Here is an 11290-nt window from a genome sequence, read left to right as displayed (position 1 = left end):
CGTGTGTGTCGAGAATGTGATGTATGTTATCTGTGTGTATATGTGTGTGTGCCCTTATGTTTGTATGTGCATGTGTTTCTGTGTGTGTGTTTGTAGCTGATGACCATGAGTTGTTAAACACTCGCCTTGTAGGAGAGGGTGGGGGTGGGTCTTTGCTTTTCCAGGGTTCTCCCTGGTCCTACTGGCTCACAGTCACTGTCTGCAAAGGGTGCTCATAGCTTCTTCTTCTGTCCCAGGTGGAGGAGGTCATTCACCCCCGATTTCTGGCACAATTGCTTTCCCCAGAAGCACAGTTGGATTTGTCGGGCCTAGCGGAGGACTTGTTGGAGCAGGAGAAACGCCTCACTCCTGGCCAGGTGAGCCAGGGGCAGGAGGGAACTTAGGAAGACGGGAGGGACAGACCACAGGTGAGTGAGAGGAGAGAGGGGCCCTGGGTTAGACCGGGAGGGAGGGACTCCAGGTAGATTGGGGATATGGGGGGCCCCAGGTGAGCCATGGAAGGGGGAACCCAGGTGAACCGGGGCAGGGAGCAACCCCGAACAGGGGGCGCCCGTGCCTCTGTCCAGCCCACCCCTGCCTGTAGGCACGGCATGAGCGGGAGCCAGCTCGGGGGGTGGTGCGGCGCAGGATGATAAGGGGGAGAGGAGATGGGAAGGGGAGGATGGGGAGGGAGGAACACAAAGCTGGGAATATGGCGCAGGAGGACGCAGGAGAGCCACATGTCTGTTTTGAATTTGAATCACGATGTCACCCTTCTGCCCTCCTCCCCCCAGTGCCATTGTCCCGTCACCTGCACACCTCCATCTCTCACACACGTGTGCAGAGCCACTCACTGTCCCTCTCTTTGTCCCAGCTGGTAGAGAAGCGGCTCCTGGCCTTGGAGGAGGAGGGTGTGCAGGCACCCCGGAGTCACAGTGCACCCCAACTGGCCTCAAGGCCTTCTGAGTCTGCGGCTGGCCAAGATGCCCAGAGATGTGACCACAGCCCCCAGCTGGGGGTCAATGACAAAGTCTCCCCACCAGAGACTGTCTTCAAAGATGGTCAAAGCCATGGTCAAGCAGATGCTCATCTGTCCAAGCCCAAAGCCTTTGCTGTTTCTTCAGGACATCAAGAGTGCCCGCCACTGCAAGCTCAATGGTCCCTCTTTGCTCCCCAGGGTCACAGGTGCACTTCCTCTGTACTGGGGCCCAGGGCTGCCTCCATTCCCAGAGAGACCTCTCCCATTAGGGAGACTCGCGGGCCAGTGGGCAGGTCCAGTGAGGAAGAGGAGGACCTTCCCAACCTGTCTCTTTTCTGGGCCTCTCCCAATAGCCTGCTGCCTTCTGTGGTCTCTCTGAGTCCTGTCTCTGTCTCGGGCCCTGCCTGCCCTGGAGGTCAGGGGCCCCAGGGAGCTTCCCAGTCCCAGCCTCAAAAGAGAAAGTGTGACCAGTCTGTCGCAGGGAGTTGGAGGAAACGGCACCACAGCATGTACGGAGCAGGGGAGTGTCTCTCTCCCTGCCAGACCCCGGGAGGCCCAACCTAGATGTGACCTGGCTGTCCCCAGGAGGAGCCAAGGGCTCCTTCTCATCCCAGGGCTGCTCCTGGCTGTTCTACTGACATGATTGGCAGGGAGGGAAGGCAGGGCCAGCAGGGTGGGGGTGGGCCTGGGGGTAGGAGCAGCTCCTTCGGGGCATTGTGTGTCAATTATAAATAAAGATGGTTTTGTTTGCAAGTGCTGTACTGGCCATTGTCTCCATATTGTGGTCTGTGCTGCAATTTAGAGATGGGACCTGAGAGGAAGGAAGGATGCAGGAGACCATGGGTGCTATGGATTCAGGGGTGACCCCTCCGTCCCTCTTTCCAGATGACAGGGACTCCTTCCAACTGCTGCTGCGAGCACACAGCTCTCTGATCCCCAGGGAGCCCTCCCATCACTTCTACTGTCAAGGCCAGACTGGGTGAGAGACCTCCCGGAAGCAGTCAGGCCAGGGGCTGATGGACTCTCAGCCCTTCCAAAGTACAGATACAGATTATCATTAGTAGAGAGGTTTGACTACACAGAGACCATAATAACCCAATTGTTTCCAGACTCATATGAAAACCCTGTCAATGAGTGGCAAGTGACAATTAGGCTTCATCTGGTGGCAGGCTATATAGCCATATCCCCCACCCACTGTGGAAAAATTGTCTTCCATGAAACTAGTGACAGAAATGTTGGGGACCACCAAAGTAGCCCATAGAGTAAGACATATATGCAGTACTGTCCCTGAGATAGAAAAGTAACTTCAGCTTCAGTTAATCACTTTTTCCCTTTATACATGATTTGTATTTGATCCTTTGTTATTATAAATGTATTGGCAGACATGTTCATAAGAGCAAAATACAGAAAACCTTCCAAAAGCCCACCAGCTGAAAAAAGAGTACATACATTCTTTTATGTGCCAATTATCTAACTTATTACTTCCCAATTACTCTTCATTGCCTCTTCTTTGTAAATAGATCTGGATCCTTTAAATATGTTGTCCTTGCCAAAAGGCATGATGTTAAACTTTGAGGAGAAGGCATTGGAGAGACATTGAAAGGAGGAGTTCTCCTTCCTGGTTCCCATGTGCTCCCTTAGGGGGCTCCTGCGTGCAAATGACCTCTCCAGCCCCTGGCCGCTGCAGTGTGCATGGCTTTACCATTGCCCCCATCCTGCAGTACGTGCTGCTGCTACAGCACCTCCCACCTCCTTGGTTCTTGCTGTTCAAGGTGGCCAGCAAAACCAGCAGCAGGAGCTTTTTCCAATGCTACCCTTGGCTGGTTTTGTAGTAGAGTGCCTCTGGCAAGACACTTCCCTATAAACAGCTTCCCACAGTAGCTTAAGTGCAAGATTCTGGGGAGTTTGGGGGTATACAGTTCAGCAAGTTCTGCTACTGCAGCACCACAGCTGCTTCTCTGATATTTAGTGAGGCCCATGGGGCGGGGAAGACTCTTCACTGGCTGTTCCATCTCAGACCTACCTACAGTGACCACTCCTTGTTTCTGCTATTCTATTCTTTAGAGTACTCTTTACTTTTTATTAGACAGTATCTCATTATTCCCATGCTGTTATGATTAATCATTCCTTATATTAACTTTCCCTATTTATGTTTCTGTGTGATTTCTCTGCCTTGGCTGGACCTTGAATCATAAATGTCATATTCATGCAAGTGAATGCTCTATGTCAGTGAAATCTAGTGAACTACAGCCACAATAATGCATGGAGCAACCTTCAAAGTGAGTGAAAAAATCAAGTCCTGGAATAATGCACATGGTATCATTTTATTTATAAAAAGTTCAAAAATACACAAAGCCAAGAACACACAGGGGATATAGTCATGTGTGGTAAAATTATAAATAACAGGAAAGAGCAACATAAGATTCAAGAATGTGAGTATCTCTGGTAGAAGAGGAAGGCACACTGGTCAACAGTACAGGGGGCGGTGGGCAAGGATATTGGTAATGTTCCTTTTCTTCATTTGGTTATTGGAGTTGGGGAGGTTTACAAATGCTATTTTATTTGTTATTTTTCACTATACATATTGTCTAACTAGTGTGATAAGATAGTGTCCTTTCCGCTTCAGAGGCCACGCAGGACTTGAGGCCTCTGTTTGGAGCAACCCTGTGAATTGTCCCTTGGATTCTTATACAGACTGATGTGTCCTTTATGTGCAATGACAGGAGTGGGCTTCGAAGTGCTGAATTAGACTCGATTCCCTGATAACACCACGTAACAGTGTTCACATATTAGGCTGTTCTCCTTAATTTTAACACATAGTTCAGTTTCAGAATAACCTTCTGTAATTATAGAATAAAAATCATCTACCTCTCTTTTTTGATCCATGGGAAGAAGGAAAAAAAATACTAAGATGCACACCACTTTAATTTTTAGCTTGTCAATACACCCATGATGGTTCTTTCCGTGTGACAGGACATACCTATTCATTATGGGCTCTTTACCAGAAGCACCTTAAGCTACTTCTCTCAGAGTTCCTGCTGCAGCCTGCACCATGAAGGCTGCAATGGAAATCTGTCTCTTCACTTCTCCCCAGGCCTTGGAAGGATCCACTTTGCTTTCAATATCAAACAGAGCATCATAAATTCCTGGGAATGACTCCCCCGCATACTTGTTGTGACTGCTTGGTGCATAGATGACATGTCTGTTGATAAAAAATAGTTTGCTGTCTATCAGTTGTCCAATGATATATACAAGTGAAAAACAGGAGCATGCTACAAATCCTGGATCACGTAATTCTAATTTTATAATTTCAATAAGCCATTTCTCAACCCAACTTCCATGTTCAATCACCTCCAAAGACTAGTCTATGGACTATGTATTAATTAGTTATATTTTGACTTTAAACAGGTGACTTAAAGTGGTTTTGAGCAACCAATACAACAACAATAGCAAAAACAGCTTGTCATCTGCTATCGACCACACTTGACAGAATTTACCTATAATTTTTATAATCCTTAAAAATAAACTCTAAAAAAGTTAATATTAGCACTTCACAGAAGAGGAAATTGAGGCCTGAGAAATTAAGTGATTAAGTGATCAGTCTCGAGGCACATCGCAAATATGTGCTGACTCTTCACTATACCATTTTATCCCCCGAAATGTGGCAAAACTAATTATTAATATCCTATCTGTGACCATCCAACCGACTATTTTCCCCCTCTTTAAAAAAGAAGTCATGCAGACATGTTAAAATGCTTAACTTAAAGCACAAAGAATCTTTAGAAAGAATTATAATGTTAAACCTGACTAAAGCAGAAGGAGTCATTTTATTGAGTTGGCGAGTTATGTCAGTTTCTGTTATAGCCCTGGCAGGGAAGAACAAGTTCCAAAGTAAGTAAGTAAAGAAGAAAAGAGGCAAAATCATTCCACCATTGGCAATGCAGTCACCCTGTCTGGATAATGCCCTTACTCCCAATTCCAACCCTTTGATAATCCCTATATACTGATCCCTGATGGTCAATAATTAATTCATTCTGTAATACTTAGTAAGATCAACCTGGGAACAGAAATGATATCTATCAAAAATAGAAAAAAAATCTAATGTCAACATTAAGAGAGTGGGTAAATTATTATATCATATATTGTATGATTTATGTATAAATATTGGGTGGGCACAAGTAGGTTTACAGTTGTAATACAAATAAATAATACAATAATATAAGAAACTGTTTCACATATTCACAACTGTAAACCTACTTGTGCCCACCTCTGTACATATTCATTATGTCTTATGTATATACATAAACATAAAATGAGAGAAGGACTAAAATTATATACATTAAAATATGAACATGATTTTATACATGACTGATGGGATTGGGGAGATTTTTATTTTCTCCCTGTGACTTTCTTGATCTTCTAATTTCTTACAATGAACATACATCCTTTTATAATCAGAAAGAATATAGTAAAAAGAAAGATGCATAGTGATCATATTACATTATATCAAGAAAAAGTAATATCTACAACATGTATTTTAACATTTTCTATTGGCTTGCAAGAAATCAATTATGATACTATTTTTCTACAGTGCAAAAACAGAAATGTTATTAGAATGAGTCATTTTATCCCCTTACCTATAGAAAGGCCTGTTTGGTAACCCTAAAGGATCAATAAATGCTCGTTCCAAAAACATCAGTTGGTCATTCATAATTCTCAACATTATTAGGCTAAAAAGGAAATGAATATAGTTATAACCTCATGAAAGTGTATGCACTACTTAGCAAATAAAAAATTTAGAACAAAGCTAAACAATGTTAATATATTTTAAATTCCTATACTTTCAAATTAAGAACAATGTAGAATTTCCATACCGCAACCATGGCCCAGTTTGTCCGTACCCTCGCAGGGAAGGCCCCAGTGCCGGTAAATGCTGCTGTGACTTACTCTAAACCTCTATTGGCCACCCTTTGGCAGTATGCCAACGTTGAGTTGCTTCCTCCAACCCCTGCTGAGATCCCAACAGCTATTCAGAGGTTGAAAAAAATAGTCAACAGTGCTCAAACTGGTAGCTTCACACAGCTCACAGTTAAGGAAGCTCTGCTGAATGGTTTGGTGGCCACTGAGGTGTGGATGTGGTTTTACGTCGGGGAGACCATAGACAAGCGTGGCATCGTTGGCTAAAATGTTTAAAGACCAATCTTTAACATCTATTTTTTTTTTTTTGGTTTATTATTTGAATGTTCTTGGACCATGAATAATCAGAATGGTATTTGGATTTTAAAAAAAAAGTATTTCAAAAAAAAAGAACAATAATGTAGTTACATTTTAAAAATTCTGCAAAATACTCTTTTGCTGAGGCTTATAAAACCATAGAAATAGTTATTGTGTGCTAATGAAAAAAATGATAGTAACTTTTATTTATATTGAAATAATAATTAACTGATAAACCCAGGTACTTACACACAGACAATACTTTTTTCATCTTAGGTATCTTATTAATCTATTCATGGAAGTAATTTCAATACACACACACACATTTTCCCTCTCTCTTTCTCTCTCTCTCCGTTTCCTATCTTGCGGCTACCACTGAAAACCACTGAACATTCCTTATACAGCGAGATTCAATTTGAAGTAACCCTGGGAGGTAATGCTCAGAGCACCAATTATGTACACGGATCTTCTCACTCTAGAAACATGCTGTCTTCCCTTGGGAGACTGGAGAACTATGAGTCTTCAGAATGAATACAATGTGAGCACGAGGATACCAAGGAGTCAACACTATATCCTTTGATGGGTCAAGGAATTGATTAAAGAAGGGTCTCCTCCTCAGATTTCAGTTTCAGTTTCATTTACTTTAACCAGCATTTACTATTGTCAAGCACTGCACTGCTCTAGGTATTCAGAATTTGTAAATAATAACCCAGAGAAAGAAACTGTACCTTAAGTATCATTTAGAACAAATAAAACAAGTACAGAAATACTCAAGGAAGTGAAAGTCATAACCTGAGCTACAGGTAGTTTGCCAGAGGGAGAAAATATGATTATTTTAAGGAACTCTTTGTTGACATTTTTGAACATAAATTTGGAAAGAATTATAAAGAGTAAAAAAACTCCATATTCATCACAGGCTAACACAATTGTTATACAAATTGGTTTACTTTTTCTTTATGTTCAATAAAAATGTAATCAACTATATTTACAATTTTATATCCTTTTTTTAGTTCACATCTTATTATAAATATCTTACTGTATTTCCTTTATAATCATTCATTTTAATGTTTATAAAATGTTTAAATTGGTGGACATCTAATTATTTTTTAGTAATTTCTTTCCTAATAGGTATTAAGATTATTTTTAATTATTGGGCATTATAAATCCTATTTTTCTCATGGAGGCCTTTTTTTCCTTTTAAACTTGAGGCTCTTTCCTTGAGAAAACAATTCAAGAAACAGAAGTATTACAGCAAAGTGTAAAAACTATGTGATAGCTCTTAAAACTCTAGCAATATGTATTTCTATTTTTCAAAAGGTTAAAACAAGACACAGTTCTTCAGTGACCAGCATGCAGCAATGGGTACATCCAAATTTTAAATAGTTACTAACTTACTATGCAAATAGTATAACAAAATTTTAATTTGTATTTTTGATTTATTAATAAATTTGAATATTTTTTTATATCTGATTCTGTACAGGTGGTATTCTTTTTTAGATTTATTTTGTCCACTGCCAGTATTTCCAACTTTGATCTTTTGGATTTTATCAATTTTCAGAAAAAAATTATAATATGTACATGAGGCAGGAGGTACCATAGGAAGAGCTCTGAGACTACCCTGCTGCTGGTAGTGGCCAGCATCTAGTGTCCTGGTTGCCAGGCAATGCCTTTTAGCCCTCAGGTAGGACAGATAGTAAACCAAGGGAGGGAGGAGGAGGGAGACATGTCCCACCCACTAATTCAGCAGTCCTGAGCCTGGTTTGATAAGACTGCCAGACATTCGAAACAGCACAAGCAAAGATAGTACAGGAGGAGGGAAGAGTTCTTGAGACAGGGCTCCTGTAAGCTTCTGTAACAATCTTACTAAGATTGCCAGGTGTTCTGAACATTCCGAGGCCTAGAAGGTGGGAGGAAAGTCCTTGAAATTCTATGTACCATTTCCATTATCTGGGAAAGAACACTACACCGCCACACATATCTACTTATGGGTACTGATGTCTCTCTGGGGGAAGCTGGCACCACTTTTACCCATCAATCAATATGTAACTCCCTCACCCCCATCTTACCAACTATGTAAGTCCTCAGAACAATGGACCTGAGGTTTCTGGCCACCCTGCCTCTTGCTCTTGCCACCCCTGCTCTTGCCTTTCTCCCCCATCTTGGCAAGGCCTGCTCTCTTCCATTAAAGCGCATCGCTAGTAATACCTGCTTGCAAGCTAATAGACTTGCTGATCTGTAATTCTTTGCGGTGTCAGCAAGAAGAATCAGATTTCTTCTGTTAATGTATATTACCCTCTTTCCAAATTCAGTGGGAAAGAGGCTCCTCAGGCTTTTGCCCAGGGGAAGTCTTCCTGAGGACACTGAGAGCTCTCCTGCCCCACCCGCCGCACCCTCCTCACCAATCCTCTGGGCATTAATTAGGAGATGGGCCGTCCCTCAGGGGTTTCAGAAGAGGTTTCCCACTTTTTAATCTTTGTTATTAATAATTAATTTTCATATTATTAACCAATGCAATATTCTCAAGTCTGACTGCACTGTCATTTCCTTGTTGCTTCTAAACTTGGAGTTTTACTTCCAAGGGATTTCAATTTTTAGTAAAGAACTCCTGTATTCCTGTTACTTATGTTTGCATACAATATGAAATGAGACTCTGAACTCCCTTTTTTATTAGTTTCTAAAAAAAGTTTATACAACAATATTTTTGAATACGTCTTTCTTTCTCCATTGAGTTTTTGTATCCTTCATTACAAATACATCCTTTTATATCCCTAGCTTATTTTTAGGTCTTCTGCTCTTATCTTTCTATGTATTCTTGCATCAGTCCCCAAGGGTCTGATATTTGTGTTATCATAATGTATTTAATATAAAGTAAGTGTTCACTCTCAAAATTCTACTTTTTAAAAAAATTCCTTAATATTCTCATATTATTTTTCTCCCATCTTAAAAATCTGCTCAAATTATGTTTTGTTTTTGTGACTTCATATAGAATTAATCCTAAAACAATGGCTTTACAATATTTGTTATTCCAGATAAATAGAATTTTGCCAGGTAGAAGTGGAAAGCAGAACTCTTTGTGGAGGTAATGACGTTAAGAAGAGGGAGAAAGAAGGTGTGTTCAGGGAATAGGAGAGTTCGGTTGAAGCATGATGGACAGATACTGAAAGAACAGGAGACAAGGCTGGAGAAGGCGTTGGTCATGCAGTGGCGGACCTCCAATGTTAAGGTGGGGATTTGTACTAATGAGTTTGTAGTAAAGGAGGCACCAGCCTTTCTCAGCAGCACAGTTCCCACTGAGAAGATCAGAAATAGGTCTTTAAGAGCAGCCCTGTATGTGTTGAAGTGGAGGGAGAGAAGGAGCAAAAAACTTGCAAAGATATTTCAACAAAGATCTCAATGTGCACCTCTTATTACGTATATCTAATATATACCCAACTTGTATATGTAGGACATACTTGCTTTTATCCACGTCTTGGAGTCTCTCATTGAACTTAGAAGCAATTTCTGTAAAGTTCTTCACTGCAGAAAATAGTGAATCTGAAAGAGAAATAAGGACCTAAATGGCATTGTTCCATAGGTTAAGCAAAGGGAACAATATAGGAAGTTGTTCTCCTTTGTATTTTACAAGGTATTTATCTTTTGTACATTATAGGATGAGCATGAGTGAAATGAAAAATACATTTGTAGACATAAACAAAGTATTTAATCACATGGAATAGCAATAAATAATAAATGGGCCTAAAGTAGGTCATCATATTTTAGGAATTAATAAACATACAGATAGTGAATTCTGAAAGAAGTGTAGCATACCAAATGACACACTGTACGTTTTCATTTCTTGTGGATGTTTCATTGAAATATTGTAGATATTGTCAGCATACTTTCTTAAAGCTACAGCATAATCTCGACAGTCAAACGGGAGAACTATGGAATTGGCTAGTTCAAATACCATCCCTCCTCGAACCTGGGCCACAGCGTGGTGGTACTTAAAAGTTGGATCATAAAACTTTTCCACCAATTCATATGTTTCATAAACACTGTGATACAGTGGATAGCTGCTGAATTTGTTTATTTCCTACAAAAAAACACAAAAAACAAAATGTATGTCTTGTAAGAAAGCTTATAATAAAATATATAGTGCCATATTTACTATTAATATTGGTGAGGCTATTTTGGTCAGTAATGAATAAAGGAAAGTATTTAAGTACCTCAGTAAGCCACTTATTAAAGGGTTAATATAAAATTAAAACTTGCCTCAAGTTTTTACTAATTAAATAATATGTGTATGTAACATCAATGATATTATAAAATTTATCTTGGAAAGACCTAACAGTCTTGCTTTAAAGAGTACAGGAAATGTGGAAAGGTTTCTGAAACAAAGAAAGAATATGTTGCATTTGAGTAAAAACTTAAGAAGACAGACTGGGTAGAGGAAAATAAGCATTATGAGATATTATAAAGGGTAATGCTTCAAATTATTTAATGACTGAAATTCCACAAATGAATGGTTCCTTAACAAGCAGTGTGCTAAAGAGTTAAGAGTCTGAGCAGCAAGGGTTTTAGGAGGGGACCTGAAATCTCATGAAGGAGAGAGAAGGAATGTTAGGACAGTTTGAGAACCCAAGAACACAGGAACCAAGAAGACAAGAGGCAAAGACTTTTTTCAAAGTGTGAGTTGCTGATTCATACCTTTTCCCCATTTTTTAGCTGCTTATTTTTTTATTGATATAAAAGAACGCATTATATACATATGTTAAAAAGACTAAGACTCTGGAATCAGCCCATAAGAGTTTGACTCCAGGCTTAGGACTTAATACCAAATAACTTTTGGTGGTTAGTAACCCAAAGGTTATTAACCTTTCTTAGCTGCAGTGTTCTTAAAGGTAAAATGCAGATAATATTTTAATTTACCCTCTTCGCTACCCTGTCTAAATTTGCCTAATTTCCTACCACAATGGTAGGGGATTAAAGATTTCTTTTCTGGAGGGAACAACTAGTCTAAAAGAAAAGACCTATAATTTCTCAGCATTGGTTTCCTCCCAATGAAGCAACTGGAGCAGGCATTCTTAATCATTCTCCTGTGAAGATTCTCATTTGACAAGTGCGACCCTTGCATATAGC

The 11290-nt window shown here is 40.3% G+C and overlaps 2 protein-coding genes across 2 annotated transcripts in view; one reads left to right on the top strand and one right to left on the bottom strand.

Moving 5' to 3' along the window:
• Window positions 1–3331: 3331 nt before the first annotated feature.
• Window positions 3332–11290, bottom strand: part of FOLH1 (folate hydrolase 1) — a 50580-nt gene continuing 42621 nt past the window's right edge. The window contains exons 16-19 of the mRNA XM_054576413.1: window positions 9980–10244; window positions 9625–9706; window positions 5596–5688; window positions 3332–4160 (exon numbers count right to left, since the gene is read on the bottom strand). Of these exons, the coding sequence (XP_054432388.1) occupies window positions 3971–4160; window positions 5596–5688; window positions 9625–9706; window positions 9980–10244 (630 nt within the window). The 3' untranslated portion in view covers window positions 3332–3970. The remainder of the gene's footprint in view (window positions 4161–5595; window positions 5689–9624; window positions 9707–9979; window positions 10245–11290) is intronic.
• LOC129072830 (ATP synthase subunit g, mitochondrial-like) lies at window positions 5840–6142 on the top strand. The gene has a single exon (XM_054576414.1). The coding sequence runs from the start codon at window positions 5840–5842 to the stop codon at window positions 6140–6142; it is 303 nt and encodes a 100-aa protein (XP_054432389.1).

The sequence above is a fragment of the Pteronotus mesoamericanus genome, unplaced genomic scaffold (assembly GCF_021234165.1).
Source record: "Pteronotus mesoamericanus isolate MK-2021 breed Mesoamerican mustached bat unplaced genomic scaffold, CSHL_Meso_final contig_33, whole genome shotgun sequence".
In the NCBI taxonomy this organism is placed as follows: domain Eukaryota; kingdom Metazoa; phylum Chordata; class Mammalia; order Chiroptera; family Mormoopidae; genus Pteronotus; species Pteronotus mesoamericanus.
This window is presented reverse-complemented; position numbering and strand designations above follow the sequence as displayed.